Source organism: Pan troglodytes, chromosome 20 (genome assembly GCF_028858775.2).
Source record: "Pan troglodytes isolate AG18354 chromosome 20, NHGRI_mPanTro3-v2.0_pri, whole genome shotgun sequence".
NCBI classification, from domain to species: domain Eukaryota; kingdom Metazoa; phylum Chordata; class Mammalia; order Primates; family Hominidae; genus Pan; species Pan troglodytes.
In genome coordinates this window covers 16516853-16539634 of record NC_072418.2, presented here as the reverse complement: position 1 = coordinate 16539634, position 22782 = coordinate 16516853, and the positions used below count along the sequence as shown (strand labels likewise).

The 22782-nt window shown below is 57.4% G+C and overlaps 1 protein-coding gene and 3 non-coding genes across 8 annotated transcripts in view; 3 read left to right on the top strand and 1 right to left on the bottom strand.

The window, feature by feature from the left end:
* The first annotated feature begins 8973 nt into the window (after positions 1-8973).
* On the top strand, positions 8974-9046 carry MIR23A (microRNA mir-23a). The gene has a single exon (NR_032084.1). It is a non-coding gene; the product is annotated as a microRNA mir-23a (primary transcript).
* Positions 9047-9115: 69 nt separating this feature from the next.
* MIR27A (microRNA mir-27a) lies at positions 9116-9193 on the top strand. Its single transcript, NR_032085.1, has one exon. It is a non-coding gene; the product is annotated as a microRNA mir-27a (primary transcript).
* An 80-nt stretch (positions 9194-9273) lies between these two features.
* MIR24-2 (microRNA mir-24-2) lies at positions 9274-9346 on the top strand. Its single transcript, NR_032086.1, has one exon. It is a non-coding gene; the product is annotated as a microRNA mir-24-2 (primary transcript).
* Positions 9347-10309: 963 nt separating this feature from the next.
* The window catches only part of ZSWIM4 (zinc finger SWIM-type containing 4), a 39766-nt gene continuing 27293 nt past the window's right edge, over positions 10310-22782 (bottom strand). For all 5 annotated transcript variants that reach the window (XM_016935263.4, XM_024351134.3, XM_024351133.3 and 2 more), the window contains 4 exons: positions 22092-22246; positions 19897-20060; positions 16887-16968; positions 10310-15423 (listed from right to left, as the gene is read on the bottom strand). In XM_016935263.4, the coding sequence (XP_016790752.1) occupies positions 14564-15423; positions 16887-16968; positions 19897-20060; positions 22092-22246 (1261 nt within the window). In that variant the 3' untranslated portion in view covers positions 10310-14563. The remainder of the gene's footprint in view (positions 15424-16886; positions 16969-19896; positions 20061-22091; positions 22247-22782) is intronic.

Genomic DNA, 22782 nt, shown 5'->3' with positions numbered 1-22782 from the left:
TATATAGATATGTAATTTTTAAAAATATATATAGATATATAATTTTTTTTGAGACAGGGTTTCCCTGTGTTGCTCAGGCTGGAGTCCAGTGGAGCAATCTTGGCTCACTACAACCTCCGCCTCCTGGTTCAAATGATTCTCCTGCCTCAGCCTCCCGAGTAGCTGGGTACAGGCGTGCGCCACCACGCCCGGCTAATTGTTGTATTTTTAGTAGAGACGGGGTTTCACCATGTTGGTCAGGCTTGTCTCGAACTCCCGACCTCAAGTGATCAGGCTGCCTCAGCCTCCCAAAGTGCTGGGAAGACAGGCATGAGCCACCGCTCCTGGCCACATTATATATCTTTATACCTATCTATCTGCTTATCATGTTTGTTTCTCCCATAGATGCTGGTCCCAAAAGTACAGGGATTTTTTTTTTTTCTGTTTTGTTCTCTTCTGTGTCCCCAAATGCCCGGAACAGAGCCTGACGTACATACAGCAGGCACTCAATGTTTGTAGAATGAACAAAAGGGTGTGTGTTGTGTGTGTGTGTGTGTGTGTGTGTGTGTGCCATGCCATTTGACCACTTGACCTGGTCTCACCTTCGCCCTGTCCCTTCATCACTCCCTCACCTGCTGTCCCCTGGGTAAACCAGCAGGCTCAGGACCGGGGCCTGTGGAAGTAAATGTCAAGGGACCCAGAGGGAGAGGTGGGGGCTCTGGGAGGACCCTCCAAGCCTGGGCTGAGGGATACTAGTGAGCCGGGGTGTGGTCCAAGCCACAGGCAACAGAACAGCGAAAATTAGATAAAAAAAAATCTGGGGGAAGAGGTATCCCCAGAGGCCAGCATGGAGGAGGTGTTCTCCCTGAATGTGAATTGGACTGATGACGGGACAGGCAATGTCTGGATGGAAGGCCTTATTATGGGGTGAAGGGAATTCTGGAGGGGCAATATGGATGGGGATGCGGTAGAGATCCGAGTTTTGTTTGTCATTGTAATTTGGTCACTTTCTACTTTTGCAATGACAAGTTTGTCGGTGTGCGTGTGTCCCTTACAGGGAGACCCCCACCCCCACCCCAGGCCCGCCCTGGAAATGCCATTCTTGTGTGTAGCTGCTCAGAAGGCCATGTGGTAAGTTGCTCCCACCTTCTGCGCCCCACCCTGAGTTGGGGAATTCTGTGCCACCCCAAATCTTCCCCTGGGGCCCCACTAGGTGGCTCTGCCCCCTCCTGCCCCAACCTGTCAGATCCTGCATCCTAGGCCAGCCTGCCCCTTGGGCCCCACAGGGAAGAAAAGGCCCTGGAGCCCCCAGGGCTGGGCCCCACGGGATGGTAGCTGGGTGTGGCTCCTAACTCCCTCTCCCCAGTTCCACCAGGTAGCAAGGTGAGAGCCAGCTGAGCTGATGAAATGGGGGACCCTGGAGGAATTCTGGGGTGCAAGGTGACACAGAAGCATCCAACTAGTCACTCCAGTCCCTTGGAGGGCCTGGCCTGCTGCTGGGTACCCCCGCGCCCCCACCCCCAGAGTTACTCAAAAGGGGAGGCTGCTATCTTACCATCCAGGACGTGGATGAAGAATTGGATCCCTAGCCCCAAGGATGACACTTCAAAAATATTGGGGGCTGAGTGGAAAACATCATCCCCCAAAGCAATGCCCACCCAGGCCTGGGAAGGGTCCTGCGGGTTCCAGACCCCCACTGTGACACGATGGTGGTCGTGGGTGGTGGATAGGGGTCCATCGGCCTTTGTCGAGTCCTGGAGAGGGCAGATGGCAGCGGGACATGCCCAAGGAGACTGGCATGGTTGCAGAGGGCACCCCGCCCCTCGATCTCAGAGTTTTGTTCCTGGCCCCCCACCTGGGCACTGGGCCAGGCCCCGAGGCAGGGCCTCCTCCTGAGGAACAATGCAGCCGTGTTCCTCCCGGTGGAGGCTGGAGGATGGAGCGGGAAAGACAGGCACACCGGGAAAGAGGGAGGGATCCAGGGGGGGCCTTGCTCCCAGAGCTACTCCGGGAGCCCGGGGAGTTTCCCAGAGGTCCCAGCGGGTGGGGGAGGGTGCCGGGAAGCCTAGGGGGAGGGGACCCAGACCCAGGGGCTGCATGGCCTGGGACCAGAAAGTCTTTTCTATGGCAGCAGGAGAGGGTTAGGTAGGATAAGAGGAGGAACTTCCTAAGGCTGGAGAAGGCGCTGTGGAACTGGAGGAAGTGGGGGTTCCTGTTTGGTGGCATCCCAGGGCAATACCCAGACCCAGGCTCCCCTCCCCGGGAGGGGTCTGCAGTGCCCAGTGTGCCCTGGGTCGGGGACCGAGCCCACCCGCCAAACCGCCCCTCACCAATCTCTATTCCCAGGGGCTCACGGCCTCCTGGGTTGCCGCTCCCTGGGCAGGCGCAGGCCTTAGACCAACAGGGGTTCCAGAGGTGGGATAGGGGGTTAGACCCTTTGCTCCCACCCTACCCCCGCAGACAGAGCCTTGGGCTTAAAACCCGGGACTGGGACTCTAGTTCAGGGTCCAGAAGGGGAAGTTGGGCTGGGTATGGGGCCCAGGCTGATTTCGGGACAAGGAGGGAGAAAGTTGGCCTTGAGTTGGGGGACGGGACCGAGTTGGGGGACAGGACAGAGAAAGTGGGGGCGGGCCGGCTCGGGGGCACATGACGGCGACGCCTGCCCCGCCCCGCGCCCGCCCCCTGCCCGGCCCGGGGAGGGGGGGAGGAGACGGGAAGGTTTTAAAAGCGATTCGGCCCCGCGGCTGGCCGGCCAGTGAGTGGGGTGGAGCGCGGCCGGCGGCCGCCCCCGGCCGGTCTTGGGCCCGCAGCCCGCCCGCCTGAGCCTCGGCCGGCCCGGCCCGGGGCGGCGGCCGGAGCCCGGAGTGCGCGCCCGGCTCCCCTCCCCCCGCGGGTAAGTGGAAGTCAGGAGGGACCCAGGAGGGAGGCCGGGAGCGATCGGCGCCTCGGCGGCAGCGGCGCCGGCAACTTTTCCGCGCCTGGCTCGTGGGCGGAGTGGGGGTGCGCCCGGCGGGTCCCCAAGAGCGTTGCGAGAAGGCGAGGGCGCCGCCCCGCGCGCCTTGAGCGCCCCGCCGCCCGGGGTGGGTCGGGGATCGGGGACAGTGCGTCTGACGGCGGCGACGGCGGCCGCGGAGTCCCGGGGCGCCCCCTACGGAGCGGGGGAAGGGCGGCCCGGCCTCTGTTCCCTTCCCAGTGGCCCCTCCACCCCGACCCCCCAGGGGACGCATGGGAATGCGGTGGGGAGGGCGGGTCCCCGCGCGACTTGGGCAGGTCAAGGTGGGCAGAGAGTTGTCAGGGTGGGAGGGCTTGTGTCCGGCTCGGACATGGGGCTTGGGTTGAGGGGCTTGGATATGCATATGCCTCCCCCACTCCTGGCCCCCGACCTGGCCTTTGGACGGGAGGAATGGGTTGGGGGTGTCTCTCAGAGTTCTTTGGGTGGGGGCGGGGGTGGATACCGGTCCAAGTTCTTGACGTGTCGCCCACTGGGTAGGGGGAAGGTCTCTTGTTTGGCAGGGGCTGGTGGGAGCTGAGGGGATGTCTCCTTTCCCTTCGGAGAAAAGCGCTCATTCAAGGTTGCATAGGAAGGGAAGCCAGGTTGGGGACCAGCCCTGTGCAGCTCGGGGTCCCCGTGCCTTTTGGCTGCAGGAGGAGGTTAAAAGGGCCCAGACTGAACCCCGACCCCTCTGTCTTAGCCCCAGACTGTTCTCTGATTTTAGCACTAGATTTGGCTGCCCCTAAAGCCCTTAGCCCTAACTGACCTTCCTGCCCAGCCCAGCCCAGCCCAGCCCAGCCAGGCCCCAGACCCAGTGGCTTCTTGAATGTTTTGGCTGTGCAACTGGCTCCTTGTCACCTGCCCCCTTCCCAACCTTCCCCAGCTGGCAGCCTCTGACTCCTGGTCTATGAGGGTGAGGCTGGGGGCTGGGGGACCCCTGGCATAAGGGGTGTCCTCTGGCAGTCCTGCCCCAGCTGGAGGGCTGTACCCAACAGGTGCCCAGGCTTAGAGGCGAGGTGATGTTGGACACACCCTGTCCGCTCGCCCACACGCCCTGCCCGGGCCAGCCTGGGTACATGTGTTCACATGCCGATGTCCTGGGAAGGCACAGGCCCTGGGGCTGGTGCTAGCTTTGTTCTCTGATCCCGTGAGGCACCCATGGCCCTCTGCCCTTGCAGCACGTCCTCTGGGAGCTCCTTCAAGACCCCAACAGGCAGGCCTTGCCCGTGGATCTAGAGGGGGCCCTAAAATAGGTGCCGGCCTGGCCTGGGGCTGGCACGCGGAGCACATGCGTGACAGGGCGTGTCCAGAGGGTCGGGCCTGTCTGTGCTGGCCTGGCCACTGAGCCTCCGCCGACCCTTGCTCGCTGGAGAAAGACAGCAGAGGCAGATGCTTTAGGAGGGACCCCCGTGTCGTGCCCACCCTCTAACAATGCAAGTGGACGCCAGATGTTCCATGCAGACCGCAGCTGCGGGGCAGGCCCCCATCCATCTGCAATCCCAGGGTAATTAGCCCGGTGGGTACACTGGGGTGACCCGCTCGCCCGATCTAGGTGGTGCTTTGATACCTCTTAAAGCATTTTTTGGAGTTTGCCCTTCACCTTGGAAAGCTGGGTGGGGGATTCTGTCCTCCATGAATAACGGCGCCGGGAACCTTGGGCGATCTTGAGAAAACTCCTTCCTGTCCCTCTGTTTTCCACGTTGGATGTGTTTTAGGCCACAGTCAGGCCTGGCTTTTTTTTTTTTTAAGACTTATTCCATGACCTTAAGCCCCAATCTGAATCTCTGAGCCTTAATTATTCTATCTATAAATGGGAAGCATTTGGAAATGGGACGGAGAGAAGTGTACACTTCGCCCCTGGCCGCCTTCTTCCCTCCTGGTGTCCTGGGTGGACACGGAGGTGTGTCTGGGGAAGGTGTGTCCTTTAGGGCCGGTCGCCTGGGAAGGATGTTGAGCGGAGGGCAGTGGGTGTGGGTGAGAATCCCTGGGCAGAGAAGGGCGCCGCCATGCTGGGCACGGCTGAGTCACGCTCCAGCGACGCCTTGCCCCAGGGTGCTGGAGCTGGCGCCACCCTGGGTGTGGTCACTGAGCTGTGGCCCTGGGCAGAGCAGGGCTGGGTGGTCTAGGATGTGGGGCCTCGGTGCCTGGGGAACTGACTTCGAAGATGCCAAGCCCCCTGGCCTCCCGCCTGGCCTAGGTTCTGGGGTCACCCTCCAGGACTGTGGTGGCCCACACCCTGAGAATGCCTTGGAGAGCCTAGAGGCCCTGAGCCTTGGGCCTGGGAATCGGTGCGTTGAGGGAGGTGGATAGGGCGCAGACACCAGTGACTGCGTTCAAGGCCAGGGGACCCCCACAGCCAGGCCCTCGCTGCAAAATGTACCTATGTGGGGAGAAGGCAGGGGTGGACCTGATGACGGGGTGTACCACTCTACTAAGGGTTCCCAACATGAAGGTGAGGGGGCCCCTGGGAATTCTGTGATTGGTTTGGGAAAGATTAAAGTCTAAGGGGGGGTTAGAGTGTGGACTGGCCGGACGCAGTGGGGGCTGGGATGTCACTTTCATGGTTCCCCTATTTATAACAAGTGATTCAGCCCTCACTTACTCACCCCTTCCTGAGCCTCCCCCCACCCCAGCCCTGGGTGGGCAGCGGGGCCCACCCACTTGTCAGTGCCCTGACTTTCCCTACCCAGTGCCACCCTCTGAGGGCTGCCCATTGGGGCGGTTGTTATTGTCGCTGCACTGGGATTGGGGCAGAGGGGCGGGGGGCTGGTGGTCAGGCGGCGCTTGGCCGGGCAGCCCAGGTTGGCGGCTGGCTCGAGGCCCAGCCCACGGAGCTTCTGCTGAGAGTCTGGGCCCATTAGGCAAAGCGTTAGTGACAGGCTGGGAGGGCGGGTGGCGCGGCGGGCAGGGCGGGGCCTGCAGCCCTTGGTATTTTCCGATCCCAGCTGCTCTGTGAGGGTGGAAAGTATTTGGGGACCAGGCTTGGGGGCGGAGGTGGTGGTGGCGCCCCCGGCGGAAGCTGCCCCTGATTCATTCTTGGAGCATGGGGTTGGGGGGGTAGCGGTACACATACATACCCTTGTGTGTCTGGTCCTCGCACACACTGTCTGGAGGGGGTATTCAGGCATACCCACATGCATTGGCTGGCCGGGGTGTCCTGGTGCAGCCTGGGGCCTGCTTTGCTCCCCAGCCCAGGGGACCGCCCTCTCCCTCATGCCTCTAGCTGCTAGGAGCTTGGTTTCCCCCTGGACACCATCTCCCAAGAGCCTGAGAAGTGCACCATGATTGGTAAAGAGGACCCTGGCTCCTGGGCACCTGCATGGCAGCACCCCTTCCACTCAAGACCCAGACCTTTTGTGCCTGCGGGGATGGGGAGTGGCCTTGGCCCCGGCCCTGGGCTCTGTGCAGGGGAAACCCCACAGGAAACGAGCCTGGCCAAATGGCCGCCCTTCCCGTTCTCGTCCCTGGGACACGAATGTGCTGTCTCACTTCCGGAGGCGGCCCAGGGAGGCTGGCCGCCCTGTGGGGCCTCGCCTGCTCCCAGTTGGCGCCTCCAGACCCTAAGGGGACAGGGCTGGGCTGGGGCCTGATGGGAAAGAGTGGCTGGTATGTGTGTATGTGTGTATAGGGAGGGGACAAAACAGGACATCACTCGCCGCCTGTCTCGAAGTGGTGAGCGCCACCACATCGGGTGGACAGTGGTGTCCTCCTGGCGTGGGACATCCACGTTTCCGTTATCCTTTGCCTGGCAAAGACAGCAGCAGCTCTGTCGTGATCATGTTTATCACTCATGGGGTCCTCACCATGACTTATGAAGTCCATACTTATTATCCCTGTTTTGCAGATGGGGAAGCTGAGGCCCAGAGAGGTTGAGTGACTTGCCCAGAGTCACCCAGCTCAGAAGCTGCAGAGCTGGGGCTTTCAAATCTGGGCAGACTTGGGCTCCAAAACTGGAGTCTGCTAGCCAGGTGTTGGGCTCTTATCAAAAGAGGCTCCACTCACTAAAGACTTAGGGCTGGCTTCATGCATTTGTGACTCAGGCAGTCTCACGGCAGCCCTGCTTGGAGGGACCTGGAGGTTAGTTTAATGTTGCACTGCTGGGGTAATGAAATTTTTTTTATTATTATTAATTTTTTTGTCTTGTATTGCCCAGGCTGGTCTCGAACTCCTGGCCCCAAGCGATCTTCCTGTCTTGGCCTCCCGAAGTGCCGGGATTATAGGGATGAGCCACCGCGCTCAGCCTGAAATTATTTTCTTTTTTTAAACTTGTTTTTGTTTATTTTAGAGATAGGGTCTTGCTCTGTCACTTAGGCTGGAGTTCAGTGGCATGGTCATAGATCACGGCAGCCTCAAACTCCTGGACTCAAGCAGTCCTCCCACCTCAGCCGCCTGAGTAGCTGGGGCTACAGGTGTGTACCACCACTCCTGGCTGATTTTTTAGTGAATTTTTTGTGGGCCAGACACTGTGGCTCATGCCTGTAAGCCCAGCACTTTGGGAGGCTGAGGCAGGCGGATTGCTTGAGCCCAGGAGTTGGAGACCAGTCTGGGCAACATGGCAAAACCCCATCTCTACAAAAATTAGGGCCAGGTGTGGTGGCTCACGCCTGTAATCCCAGCACTTTGGAAAGCCGAGGTGGGCGGATCACCTGAGGTCAGGAGGTCGAGACCAGCCTGGCCAACATGGTGAAACCCTGTCTCTACTAAAAATACAAAACTTAACTGGGCGTGGTGGCGGGCACCTGTAATCCCAGCTACTCAGGAGGCTGAAGCAGGAGAATTGCTTGAACTCTGGAGGTGGAGGTTGCAGTGAACCGAGATCACGCCATTGCACTCCAGCCTGGGCGACAGGGCGAGACTCTGTCTCAAAAAAAAAAAAAAAAAGAAAAAAAAAATTAGCCGGGCATGGTGGTGCATAGCTGTAGTCCCAGCTACCCCGGAGGCTAAGGTGGGAGGATCACTTGAGCCTGGGAGGCTGAGGCTGCAGTGAGCTGTGATTGCACCCCTGCACTCTAGCCGTGGCGACAGAGTGAGACCCTGTCTCAAAAAAGAAAAAATATATTTTTTTTGTAGAGATGGGGTCTTGTCGTATTGCGCAGGCTGGTCTTGAACTCCTGGCCTCAGGTGACTCTCCTGCCTCGGCCTCCCAAAGTGCTGGGATTACAGGCGTGAGCCACCATGCTTGGCCTGAAATTCTTAGTTTTCGAACTAGAGGACCACATGTTCATTTTGCACCGGGCCCTGAAAATTCTGTATCTTGCCCTGGTGCTGGGCACTTACTGAGTGACATATACACTCAGTGACATCTCACTGGGCTATGCAAAAGAGGCTCTTGGCTCCATTTTACAGATGGGGAAACTGAAGCTTTGGAGAGTCTTTGGGAAACTGTGGAGCAAGGATTTGAACCTTGGGCTGTTTGGGTGGAGAGGCCTGTATCTTGGAGCTTGGATCCTGTGCTCTGGGGGGCGGGGGATGCGTGTCTAGAAAGAGAGGGGGGTGCCTTGCTGCCGGCATCCGCCCTGGTGGGTGTGGGCTAAGCCCTGGCCACTGAGGAGACCGGGCCACGGGGGGGAGGCCCTGGTGGTTTCCTCCTGCCCTCCAGGCTTCTAGGAAGTGGCGCCAGCTGGGGTGAGATCACTTCCTCACCCGCCTGCCTGCCCCCCCTCGGCTTCCTCTCCCCATGGCCCCATTTGGCCTGCCCAGGGCTCAATGAGAGGGGAGCTTGGCCATGCAAGTTGCTGTAGCCTCCTTGTCCCGCATGGGCCCTCTAGGTATCTCTGCCTCTCCAGTTCTGGGGCTGGAACGGAGGGCACAGCTAGGCTCCAGCTCCCCGTGTGGTGGCTCCTGCATATGAGAAAAGAGCTTCCCTGTGATCAAACGAAGCATCTGGGGACCTGGAGGGGAGGTGTCCCCAAATCTCATTACCTCCTTTGCTCTCTCTCTCTTTCTCCCCTCCAGGTGCCAGCCTCTGGCCCCGCCCGGTGCCCCCCTCACCCCTGTGCCACGGCCGGCTGGGGTTCCTGGGGATGGGATTTGCTTCCTGTCACAAATCACATTGCCAGGGATTTCCAACCGACCCTGAGCTCTGCCACCGAGGATGCTGCCCGGGGACGGGGTGGCAGAGAGGCCCTGAAGCCTGTGCCTGGCCTGAGGAGCAGGGCTTAGCTGCTTGTGAGCAGGGTCCACACCAAGTCGTGTTCACAGTGGCTAAGTTCCGCCCCCCAGGCCCTCACCTCCTCTGGCCTTGCCGCCTGTCCCCTGCTGCCGCCTGTCTGCCTGCCATCCTGCTGCCTGGCCTCCCTGGGCTCTGCCTCCCGTGCCTACTGAGCTGAAACACAGTTGGTTTGTGTACACTGGCTCAGTTCAGCAGGAACAGGGGTCAAGCCCCCTTGGAGCCTGCAGCCCCTGCCTTCCCTGGGTGGGCTGATGCTTGGAGCAGAGATGAGGACTCAGAATCAGACCTGTGTCTGGAGGAGGGATGTGGTGGGTGGGGTTGGCTGGGCCCAAATGTGTGCTGCAGGCCCTGATCCCCAACTCTGCAATTGGGGACCCCTCCATGGCCACAGCTCAGGCTGGGCTGTGGTGCCAGCATGGATAGGTGGGTGAGTGGGTGGCCCTTCCATTAAAAGGGAAGCCAGCTGTGTCCTTTCCGGGCCTGGGGGCTTGGCCCCTCCTCTCCCAAGCCTGGCAGGGGCACTGGCCCGGCCCGCACCTTCCTAGCAGCCAGTTACCCAAGAGGAAGCTGCCTTGGGCCTCCAGACCGTTAAATGCCAACTCCTGGCTTCCGGTATCAGGCTGGGTTGACCTGACCTGGCCCCTTCTTGCTGGGCCCTGCAGCTTTCTAACTTGCCGGGAGGAGCAGTGACACCCGCCCCACATGTGGGGCATGGAACAAGGTCCATGTGGACCCAGAAGGGACACAAGCAGGTGTGCTTAGTCCTGAGGCGCTGGGAATAGCTGATCCTCCCTGCCTTGAGGGGGTTCTCAGGGCAGGGAAGAGTTAGGACTCTGTTTTTTTTTTTTTTTTTTTTTTTTTTTGAGATGGAGTCTTGCACTGTCACCCGGGCTAGAGTGCAATGGCTCGATCTCGGCTCACTGCAACCTCCACCTCCCCAGTTCACACGATTCACCTGCCTCAGCCTCCCAAGTAGCTGGGATTACAGGTGCACACTACTGCACCTGGCTAATTTTTGTATTTTTAGTAGAGACCGAGTTTCGCCATGTTGGCCAGGCTAGTCTCGAACTCCTGACCTCAGGTGATCTGCCCGCCTCAGCCTCCCAAAGTGTTGGGATTACAGGCATGAGCCACTGCGCCCGGCCAATTTTTTTTTATGTTTTGTAGAGACGGGGTTTTGCCATGTTACCCAGGCTGGTCTTGAACTCCTGACCTCAAGCAATCTGCTCGTCTTAGCCTCCCAAAGTGCTGGGATTACAGCTGTGAGCCACCGTGCCCGGCCTTTTATTGTTTGTTTTTGAGACGGAGTCTCACTCTGTTGCCCAGGCTGAAGTGCAGTGGTGTGATCTTGGCTCACTGCAACCTCTGCCTCCTGGGTTCAAGCGATTCTCCTGCCTCAGCCTCCTGAGTAGCTGGGCTTACAGGCACCCACCACCATGCCTGGCTAATCTTTGTATTTTTAGTAGAGACGGGGTTTCACCATCTTGGCCAGGCTGGTGTGATCATGGCTCATTGCAACCTTGAATTCCTGGGCACAAGTGATCCTCCTGCCTTAGCCTCCCCAGTAGAGCTGGGACTACAGGTATGCGCCACTACACCTGGCTAATTTTTTTAATTTTAATTTTTGTAGAGATGGGGGGGCAGGCCTCACTATGTTGCCCAGGCTGTTCTCAAACTCCTGGCCACAAGCCATCCTCCCACCTTAGCCTCCCAATGCGCCGGAATGACAGGTGGCTCAGGTGTGAGCCACCGTGCCTGGCTTTTCTCCACTATCTTGAAATCAGATGGGAGGAGGCTTTTTTCTGGGTGGGACTGAGGAGGCACACTGAAGTCCCCCAGGTCATCGGGGCTGGGCCATTGCCTTTTTCCCCACCCTGGGTAGTCGTGGACAGAAGCTTGGGATGGGATGGAGAGGAGAGATCGTGCTGTGTGTCATGTCTGTTGTTCAAGTAAATAAAAGTTGCCCTGACTTCATTCCTGAAGGTCTGGTCTGTGATTCACTCCTGCCTCCCATCGCTGGAGTTTCAGCTTTTGATTGGCCTGAATTTACCGTCCTGGCACTCCGGGCTCCTGCCTGCCCATCCCTGCCCCACCTGCTCTGTGCAGCAAGGGTATCCTGTGCTTGGAAAGGTGACCTTGGGGGTGTCCTGGATCGTGGGGTGACCATGAGGGAAACCCTAGAGTGGAAAGATTTTAACATCGCTGATCAAGGGAGGATGGAAGCTGATCTGAAGTGGTGGTGGTGGGGTGACCCTGAGGGAAACGCTGAGCCTGAGGGGTGACATGTGGCGATAACCAGGATCTGAGGGTCTTGAGCTAGTGACATTTGGGGGCAACTTGGACCTACGGGATTACTCAGGCCTCAGGGGAACATTTGGGGTGCCTGGTATCTGAGAATGCTGGAGGGGAACTTGGATTTGAGGGATGTGACATGAAGGAAACCCCAGTTCTTAAGGGGGGACATTTGGATGTGGCTGGGACCTGCGTGACGCCCCAGGAACATGGGAACATTGGTGGGTGACACCTGAGGGGCACAGTAAAGGGTCCCCCAGGTCCGAAGGCGGCAGGGACCACAAGGGGTGCACTCCGGGCTCTCCACCCACCTCCACCGTCCCAGACCTCGAGGCGGCGCCACGGAGCGCGCGGGGCAGTCCCGGGTCCGCCCGCACATACCTGCTGGAATACGCGCGGCGGGGCAGGAGGTGGGGCCGTCTCCGATTGGCCCATTCGAGCGGAGGGGCGGTGCGAAAAGCCAATCCCCATGCACAGCGCCGCCAAAGTCCCGCCCCCGACTGCGGGCCCCGCCACTCCGGGAAGCCTCTGTCCTCTCCTGCCCCGGCTCTGGCAGTGACCCAGACACAGCATCTCCATTCATCCAAAAGGCAGGAAGGCCTCGAGGAAACTGCTTCTCGGGGAGCCAGGGACGTTTAGACAACCACGGGCTTTCTCGCCGTCCTTTGGATCCCTCACTCTATTTGACGACTGGGAGCCTCTTCAGTGGCGCAAGATCCCAGACACGCCCTGGCCACGTCCCCTGGCGAGTGTCCACGCACAGACCACGCACACTCCGTTTTTCTTCTCTTGGCCAGAGCCCCGCCCACCGAGGTCGAGTCTAAACTCGGGGTTCCCGCTTTTGATCGGGGTGTCTTCCCCATCCAGCTGCACCAACACCTGCCACAGCCTCCCATGCTCAGCGATTTGGAGACAAGGACCCCCAACATTGGTGTCTGGAGCCAGGGCGCCCCCCACCCCCATCTTGGCCCTTCCTAGGGGCTCAAGGACCCTGCAGTCAGGGGTGGGCAGGGGTCAGTGGCCCCAACCAGGTCCTAAATCAAACGTCCTAGCTGGGTGCCCTTCCCCCCTGCCCCCCACCCACGGAGTCTCGCTCTGTCGCCCAGGCTGGAGTGCAGTGGGGTGATCTGGGCTCGCTGCAAGCTCCACCTCCAGGGTTCACGCCATTCTCCTGCCTCAGCCTCCCTAGTAGCTGGGACTACAGGCGCCCGTCACCACGCCTGGCTAATTTTTTGTTATATCTTTAGTAGAGACGGGGTTTTACCGTGTTAGTCAGGATGGTCTCAATCTTCTGACCTCGTGATCCGCCCGCCTCGGCCTCCCAAAGTGCTGGGATTACAGACGTGAGCCACCGCGCCCGGCCGCTGGGTGCCCTTTCTTTCCACTTTGCAACCTCAGTTTTCTCATCTGTAAAATGGAAAAGATAATCCTACCAACTCATAGGGCTGTGGTGACAATTAAATGACAGCGGTAACACATTCGGCCCTGTGTTCCCTCATGGTGAGCTGTCCATCTCTTTTGAAATATTTACATAAGGTCGGGTGCGGTGGCTCACGCCTGTAATCCCAGCACTTTGGGAGGCTGAGGCGGGCAGATCACCTGAGGTCAGGTGTTCGAGACCAGCCTGGCCAACATGGTGAAACCCCGTCTCTACTAAAAAATACAAAAATTAGCCCGGTGTGGTGGCGCATGCCTGTAATCCCAGCTACTTGGGAGGCTGAGCCAGGAGAATCGCTTGAACCCGGGAGGTGGAGGTTGGAGTGAGCCCAGATCGCGCTACTGCACTCCAGCCTGGGCAACAGAGAAAGACCAAAAAAAAAAAAAAAAAAAAAAAGGGAAATATTTACATAATTACCATGGAATGAAGCCAGCAGTCGCTCCCATCCCACCCCTCGCTTGGCGCTGCACCCAGAAATAAGGCCAGACTTTTTTTTTTTTTTTTTTTTCGCGGAGGAAACGAGGTTGAGGGTGTGAGTGGCTCTGGAGATGCACCCCAGTCTCAAAATAAAATTAAAAAGAAAAATTTCGTTCAATCTTTGAAAAAAAAAAAAAGGAAAAGGACATGTAATACACCGTTCAATAAATAGAAAAAAAGTTACAAAATGATGTGGTATTTTGTCCTTAATATACAAGAAGGGAAAAGATGTGGGGGTGACTTGGGGGGTGATGTTCTCCCTTCTCCTCCCTGGGTCAAGGTGGGGGAAAGGAAGGATGGCCAAAGAGAGAGGGCGGCAGGGACTTAGGTGCAGAGAGAAAGGCAGGTAAGTGCCGGGAAAAGTGGAAACAGAGTAAGATGAAGGGGCGAAGCAGAAAGACAGGAGGAGAAAGGGTGAAAAAGCCAGAAAAACACCAAGATACAGGTCTCTTTCCTTTCCAGATTGGGGGTGGGGGTCTCCGGCTCTCTCGCGTCTGTGTCCCCCAACCCCAGGTTGGAAGGGGCAGTGTGAGCCTCGCTCAGTTCCTGAGTTGTACGTCCAGTGACTAGCAGGTGAGAAGAGAGGGCAGCGAGGACTTCTCCAACCCTGAGCCCACCCTGGGACCCTAGTGCCCAAGGAAATGGGGGTCCTGGCCGGATAGGATAAGGGGGTGAGGTATGAGGCTGAGGCCTGAGGCCTCTTCAATTCCTTCAGTGGGGGTGAGCCAATGGTCCTGGCTGGGCAGCCACTTTGGAGGTGGCATAATGGGGGGCCCTGAGCAGTAGGGGGTGGGGGAGGACCCTTGGCCACCCAGGGTGGGGTTGGGGCAAAATGTGCTACATTGACTTAGAGGGCCGATTTCTGGAAAGTCCTGCCTCCCAGCCTCCCTCCTGGAGCCCAAGCCAGTCTGGGTAAGGGGAGTTTGCCTATTGCTTTTGGGGTGCCCAAAGTGGGGTCATACCAGCAGCCCAAGCACACACCCCCTTCCAGGCTTCTGGGTGGCAGTATGGCTTCTGCTTCTGGAGTCTTGCACACTTGCTCACAGACTCCCAGGCACACACGTGGCAGGATGCTGCTTCCCCTGCCCCCATCTCCAGCCGGGCTCCTTCCCTGACTTAATAATACTGAAATGCCACGTGGGCCTAATTGGAGAGCAAGGGTGGGGGACGCAGGGGCGAGGGGGATCCCCACTCCCACGCACCCCACTGTCCCTCAACCAAAACGCTCCCGCACCAAAAGCATGAGTTTCTTCTTGCCCTTGTAGGTCTGTTTGAGGTTCTCCAAGAACTGTGCGAACTGGAGGTGCCCGTCGGGCGCCAGCAGGAAGGTCTCCCGGGCCTTGCCCAGGAATTCGATGAAATCCCCATAGTGCCGCGGGCTGATGTGCGTGAGGCGCGAGTGGCTGGTGGTGATGTAGGCGGTGACTGCCGCGTCCAGGAGCTGGCAGAGCGGCGCCCGGTCGGCACCCAGTGGCTTGGCGGCCCGGCGTACCCCTAAGGGGCCCAGACCGGGCGCCGAGAGAGTCCAGCGGCGCAGAATATCGGACAGCATTGGGGCACAGTGGATGCTGCGAATGATGAGGGGGACGATGGCAGAGAGCTCGTGCCGGCCCAGGGAGTGGCTGAGAGAGCAGGCCCAAAGCACGTCGTTGACGGCAGGGTGGCTGTCCTGGTTGAAGGCGATGCTGAGCTGCGCCAGGGCCAGCGTCGCCAGCTTGTAGGCCCGGAGCGGCAGCCCGCGGTGCTCCATATAGCGGGCCACAGTGAAGAGGTGGGCGTGGCCCAGGCCGCCGGCCGCCGCGTCCAGCACTATCTGGTAGGCCGCCTCGAAGGCCGAGTGGTTCTTCTCGCACAGGGTCAGGGCAGGCAAGGCGCAGTTCTGAGGGTCCTTCATCGCGCACTGCAAGGCCAGGGTGCGGGCGCAGGCCCAGAGCTCCTCCCTTCGCGATGTGTCCAGCTGCAGTCGCAGCAGAGTGGCGTGTGTGGTGCCCGTCACTGCCACGATGGTAGCCGCCTCCACTGGTGTGAATAAGGAATACCAGTTCTGCATGATATTCATCAGGGCTTGCGGGCCTGGTGGGAGGTGAGGGAGGGAAATCCGTCAGGAGCGGGGGCAGAGACACGTACATGTATGCGTGGGTTAACCATGACACTGCCACCTCCACTTCCACCTCCACACCATGCTGAACAGAAACTTCCTTTCCAAATCATCAGGGCGCACCTGGACTAGGTGGGAATCACGTGTGTAGAAGGCTAAGCTTTGGAGCCTCTTTCTGCAACCCCCTCAACCCCCTGCAGTCACTTTAGCCTGGCCAGCCTCTAGGCCTTTGTCCAGCTCCATGCTGGCCAGCCATTCCCTCCCGGCCAAGCCCTGAGCACAGGCTGGAATCGGAGAAGAGTCTCTGAAGAGTCTCTACTTCTCTTTCCTTTTTTTTTTTTTGAGATGGAGTCTCCCTCTGTCGCCCAGGCTGGAGGGCAGTGGCACCATCTCGGCTCACTGCAAGCTCCGCCTCCTGGGTTCACACCATTCTCCTGCCTCAGCCTCCTGAGTAGCTGGGACTACAGGGGCCCGCCACCACGCCCAGCTAGCTTTTTTGTATTTTTAGTAGAGACGGGGTTTCACCGTATTAGCCAGGATGGTCTCAATCTCCTGACCTTGTGAGCTGCCCATTTTGAGATGGAGTCTTGCTCTGTCACCCAGGCTGGAGTGCGGTAGTGAGTTCTCGGCTCACTGCAACCTCTGTCTCCCAGGTTCCAGCAATTCTCCTGCCTCAGCCTCCCGAGTAGCTGGAATTACAGGCACCTGCCACCACATCTGGCTAATTTTTGTATTTTTAGTAGAGATGGGGTTTTGCCATGTTGGCCAGGCTGGTCTCGAACTCCTGACCTCAAGTGATCCACATGCCTTGGCCTCCCAAAGTGCTAGGATTACAGGTGTGAGCCACTGCGCCTGGCCCTCTTTCTTTTTGTTAAACAAGTTTTTAGAGACAGGGTCTCACCCTGCCACTCAGGCTGGAGTGCAGTGGCACAATCACAGCTCACTGCAGCCTCAATCTCCTGGGCTCAAGTGATTTTCCCACCTCAGCCCTCCGGATAGGACTATAGGTGTGTGCCACCATGCCTGGCTTGCTTCTCTCTCTCTCTCTCTCTTTTTTTTTCCAGAGGAGGTTTTCCTCTGTTGCCCAGGCTGGAGTGCAGTGGTATGATCATGGCTAACTGTAGCGTTGACCTCCTGGGCTCAAGCGATCTATCCTCCTGCTTCAGCCTCCCAAGCAGCTGGAACTACAGGCACTTGCCACCTCGCCCAGCTAATTTTTTATTTTTTGTAGAGATGGGGTCTCACTATGTTAACCAGGCTGCTCTTGAACTCCTGGGCTCAAGTGATCCTCCCGCTTTGGCCTCCCAAAGTGCTGGGATTACAGGTGTGAGCCACCGCGCCCGGCCACTTCTCTCTTTCTTGTCTGCCTGGTTCTCTCAGTGCGCTCTGCAGAACCAGAACAGCGAAGTGGGTGGCAGGTCCCCTTAGGGGCTCTCACCAATCTCTGTGGCACAGCTGACCAGCCAGCGCACCATCTCCCTCCGCCGCCACGTCATTACATTCAGAGTCATCCGCATCACCTGCAAGGTAGGGGTGGGGAGAAGGGGGTTAGCCCGAGTCTTGGGCTGGCCTATGGAGGGGCGTTGGGAGATGGAGGACCCCAGAAACACTTGGAGGTTAAAGCTGATCCAATGAACCCGGGTAAGTGATCTCAACTTTCTGGGCCTCAATTACCTAGAAAATGGAGATAAAATAGTATCTGTCTCATAGGATTGTTTTTTCTTTTTTGTTGTTGTTTTGTTGTTTTTTTTTTTTTGAGATGGAATCTTGCTCTGTCACCCAGAATGGCATGCAGTGGTGCGATCTTGGCTCACTACAACCTCCACCTCCCGAGTTCAAGCATTCTCCTGCCTCAGGCTCCCAAGTAGCTGGGATTACAGGCGCCCGCCACCATGCTCAACTAATTTTTGTATTTTTAGTAGAGACGGGGTTTCACTATGTTGGCCAGGCTGGTCTCGAACTCCTGACCTCAAGTGATCCGCCCGCCTCAGCCTCTCAAAGTGCTGGGATTATAGGCGTGAGCCACTGCACCCAGCCTGATTGTTGTGAGAAGTAAACAAAATTGCGTAGGTGAAGCTTTCTGCAAGGTGCTTGTTGCTTGAAAATGCTCTCAGGTAATGTCAGCTGTTAATATCACTGCTGTTGTTGCTGTTCTTCTGAAGTGAGTCCTCACAGATCCTACCCCAGATCCCACCTCATAGATCCTATGCCGGAACAAACCAACCTGTCCCCTCGCTCCTGAAACCTCCATGCTTCCTGTTGGCTCCTCTCCCTTGCCTCAAAGCACCTGCTGTATAAGCCCCACCTCCACTAGGTCCCACCACCAATCAGTAGCTCACGTGTTTGCCTCTCCCCTGAGGCCCCACCCACAGGTCCTGTCCTGCAGACCCTGCCTTCTGTAAGCTCCTACCTCTTGAGTAGCCTCTGAAAGCTCCTTGTCTTGCTCCCCACCCTACAACGGCTCCAATCAGGAGGCTGTCCAGGGCTGATTCTGCACCCTGCTGGCCCTTGTTTGTTCTACCTGGGAAGGTCCCCAGTTTCTTTTTTTTCTCTTTTTTTATTTTTATTTTTTTGAGGGTCTCACTCTGTCACCGGGGCTGAAGTGCAGTTGTGGTCTCTCGGCTCACTGTAACCTACACCTCCTGGGTTCATGTGATTCTCCTGCCTCAGCCTCCCCAGCAGCTGGGACTACAGGCGTCCACCACCATGCATGGCTAATTTTTGGGAGAGACGGGTTTTTGCTGTGTTGGCCAGGCTGGTCTTGAACTCCTGGCCTCAAGCGATCCGCATCGGCCTCCCAAAGTGCTGGGATTACAGGCGTGAACCACAGGGCCTGGCCCCAACTTCTTTTTTCTTTTCTGTTTTTTTCTTTTAGAGTTGGGGTCTTCTTGCTCTGTTACCTGGAGTACAGTGGCGTGATCATAGCTCACTGCTGCAGCCTCAAACTCCTGGCCTCAAGCGGTCCTCTCGCCTCAGCCTCCTGAGGAGCTGGGACTACAGGGGTGCACCATCACACCTGGCTAATTTTTAAAGCTTTTTGTAGAGATGGGGGTCTCACTATGTTGTCCAGGCCAATCTCAAACTCCTGGCCCCAAGCAATCCTCCCACCTTGGCCTCCCAAAATGCTGGAATTACAGGTGTGAGGCACTGTGCCCGGCCCTATTCCTTATCTTCTTAGTGAACTTCTGCCACCCTTGGAGGCCCCGCCCCTTACCTGTCTATCCTGCAGACCCCACCCTCCTCCAGGTCCCATGGGGCCCACACCCTACCAATGACACCTTTCCAGCAAGCTGCACCCAAGATTTGGCCTTGCAGGACCACCCTTTGTTCAGCCCCTGGGGATGACCCAGACACTCAGTTGCAGGCCCTGCATACAGGACTTTTTTTTTTCTTCCCCAAGATGGAGTCTTGCTCCGTCCTTCAGGCTGGAATGCAGTGGTGTGATTTCGGCTCACTGCAACCTCTCCCTCCTGGGTTCAAGCGATTCTCTTGCCTCAACCTCCCGAGTAGCTGGGATTACAGGCGCGTGCCACCACGCTTGGCTAATTTTTGTATTTTTAGTAGAGATGGAGTTTCATCATGTTGGCCAGGCTGGTCTTGAACTCCTGGCCTCGTGATCTGCCCCCCTCGGCCTCCCAAAGTGTGGGATTACAGATGTGAGCCACCACACCCGGGCTCATACAGGGCTTTCAACCACAGACCCCACCCCTAGAGTTGGCATCTCATCTTGAAGACCTTCCGCCAGGCCAGCCCTTCAGTGGTGAATCCCTCTCCTTAGGCGGCAATCCTCTTCAGGCCCTGCCCCCAAGGAAGCTCTTTATTACTAGGCTCTGCCTCACCCTCAGCTTCAAACCCACCCACCCATGATCCTTAACCAATAGCACATCACTCCCAGGCCCCACCCCCAGGCTCCGCTTGCGGTCCATCTGCTGGCTTGCAGGCCCTGCCTCTCCGCTCCAGTGACAACTCTCCCCTAGACCTCAGTCTCCTCCATAGACGGATTCTATTAATAATTCATAGGCTTCATCCCTACTGGGAACCCCATTCCCACACTCCCAAGACTTACAGACCTTGGCCTTCTGTGGCCCCGCCCCTAAAGGTGAGGTTCACACTCAGGCCCCACCTGCAGAGGTGTGGCCAACGTGAAGACCCCATCCCCAGAGACACGATTCATCCAGTCCCCATTCCCAGGGGAGTGGCTCACTCATGCCACGCCCCCAAGGAAGTGGCCCACACTCAGGCCACGCCCTCAGAGGTGTGTCTCACTCACAGTCCCCGCCCCAAGAGTGGGTCTCGCTCAGTCCCCAGCCACAGAGGAACAGCTCACGCAAATGCCAGGCCCCCAGCGAAGTGGCTCACACTCAGCCCATGCCCCCGGAGGCGCAGCTCACAGTCAGTCCTGGCCCCGAGCCACCATCGCCCTCCCGCATCCACCTGGCAGCCCTCACCTGCAGCCCCAGCTCCAGTGCGATGCCCAGCAGCGTGGTGTCTGGTGGGGCGCTGACCGGGGTGGCTGTCTTGCAGGCGTCCTGCGCCAGCTTAAAGAGCAGGGCCGGAGAGTGGATGTTCTGCTGGATGGAGCCCAGTACCGTGTGCAGCCACTTGGGGTCTCCTGGGTGAAGGGCGGGACAGAGGACACCATCGGATACACCTCAGCACCAGCCTCTGACCACCACCCAACCTGTTCACACAGATCCTTCCACCCAGGGGCACATGTGTGAGTGTGGAGGGATGTGTACTGGGCAATGGTTCTGTGAAGATTCAGACCTCAGTGCCCCCAGCCCTTGCCAATTATCTCCTCTCTGGCCCTTTCCTGTTACAGAAAGCCACCTAGGGGCCGGGCACAGTGGCTCACACCTGTAATCCCAGCACTTTGGGAGGCTGAGGTGGGTGGATCACGAGGTCAAGAGTTTGAGACCAGCCTGGCCAACATGGCGAAACCCCATCTACAAAAATTAGCTGGGCATGGTGGCGGGTGCCTGTAATCCCAGCTACTTGGGAGGATGAGGCACGAGAATCGCTTGAACCCGGGAAGCAGAGGTTGCAGTGAGCTGAGATGGCACCACTGCACTCCAGCCTAGATGATAGAGTAATATCCATCTCAAAAAAGAAAAGAAAAGAAAAGAAAGCCACCTAGGGATCCTATGGACCTCTCCCTCATCTCAAGGGCATTGATTGCACACCTAGAATGCCAGGGTTCAAATCCTGGTCCTGCCACCCACTAGCTGTGTGACCCTGAGCAAGTCACTTCACCTCTCTGTGCCCTGGCTGCCCCAACTGTAAAATGGGTAACACTCAGGCAATGGAACCCACCTCACAGGGTGGTGGTGGGCCCATACTTGGCAAGGCCTTAACATGGCAAGGAGCTGCTCAAATGTTAGCTTTTATTATTATTATTATTATTATTATTTTGAGATGGAGTTTTGTTCTTGTTGTCCAGGCTGGAGTGCAACGGTGCAGTCTCGGCTCACTGCAACCTTTGCCTCCCGGGTTCAAGTGATTCTTCTGCCTCAGCCTCCCAAGTAGCTGGGATTACAGGTGCCCGTCACCACGCCCAGCTAATTTTCATATTTTAGTAGACACAGAGTTTCACCATGTTGGCCAGGCTGGTCTCGAACTCCTGACCTCAGGCGATCCCCCGGCCTCGGCCTCCCAAATTGCTGGGATTACAGGCGTGCACCACTGTGCCTGGCTAATTTTTGCATTTTTAGTAGAGATGGGGTTTCACCATATTGGCCAGGCTGGTCTTGAAGAACTTCTGGCCTCAAGTGATTTGCTGGTCCCGAACTCCTGGCCTCAAGTGATTTGCCCGCCTCAGCCTCCCAAAGTGCTGGGATTATAGGCATGAGCTACCGTGCCCAGCCAATCATTAGGTTTAGATGAGGTCATGAAGTTCAGGTACTCATGAGAGGGTTAGTGACCTTAGAAGAAGATACACTGGAGAAATTTAACGTCTCCTCTCTGTCTCTCCTCTCTCCCTCTTCTCTTTCTTCTCTCTCTCCTCTCTGGCACCTGACTCCTCTCTCTCCCTCTCTCTCTATCCCCCGCTACTATCTCTCCTTTCTCCCTCTCTCTCTCTCCCAGCCTCCTCTCTCTCACTTTCCTCTCTACTCCCCACTTCACTCCCCCCAACTCTCAACAAAGCAAGAAGGTGGCCGTCTGTAAGCTGGGAAGAGAGCCCTCACCAGGAGCTAGCCATACTGACATAGTGATCTTAGACTTCTAGCCTACAGAAATGTGAGAAAATAAATTTTTGTTGTTGAAGTCACGCAGTCTCTGGTGTTTTGTTACAGCAGCCTGAGCTAAGACACCAGGTACCTGCAAGGCTCCACCTCATCTTCCAGTCTCTGCTTAAATGTTCAACTGTTTTATTCCACTCCATGGCACCTGTTACCGTCTCATTTACTGCATCACTCTCTTCTCCCCACTAGAATGTCATTCCACAGGGCAGGGGATCTGGGACAGTTTTGTCACCTGCTACATCCCCAGCACCTGAGACAGTGTCCGGTACATATAGGAGGTGCTCAAAGAGTGCGGGGGGACTTTTGTGAAAGGATAAGAGGAGGCAGGAAAGTTAAGAGGGAAGGAAGAAGGAGATGACAGAGGAGGAAGACAAAGGAATCGGGACAGCTGCCAGCCTCACCCTTGGCGGCCGTCAACATGGTGGAAGCCAGTTCACACTGGCGGGTCTCCAGGTGGCCAAGGATGAACCAGCGGGGGAAGTGGTTGCTCATGATGGAGTCCAGCGGGCTGGGATGAGGTTCTCCAGCAGGAAATGCTGTCTCCAGTACGGGCAGCCTGGGTAAGGGGAGAAGTGAGCCATGGTGAGGAGGGGCTGCTGTCCCCATTCTCTCTAGGAGACAGAGAAGCCTCCTGGCCCAGCCTCCCCACTTCAGCCAGCAGAGCCCTGAGAGCCCAAGATGATGGAAGATGTGTGTGCAAGATGTTCACTGCAGTGTTGTTTATAAATTGATACATTTACTTATTTTAGAGACAGGGTCTCACTCTGTTGTCACCCAGGCTGGAGTCCTGTGGGACAATCATAGCTCACTGAAGCCTCAAACTTCTCGGCTCAAGTAATCCTCCCACTTCAGCCTCCTGAGTAGCTGGGACTACAGGCACGTGCCACCATACCTGGCTTTTTTCTTTCTTTTTTTTTTTTGAGACGGAGTTTCACTCTTTTTGCCCAGGCTGGAGTGCAATGGCGCAATCTCGGCTCACTGCAACCTCTGCCTCCTGGGTTCAAACGATTCTCTTGCCTCAGCCTCCCGAGTAGCTGGGATTACAGGCGTGTACTACCACGCCTGGCTAATTTTGTATTTTTAGTAGAGACG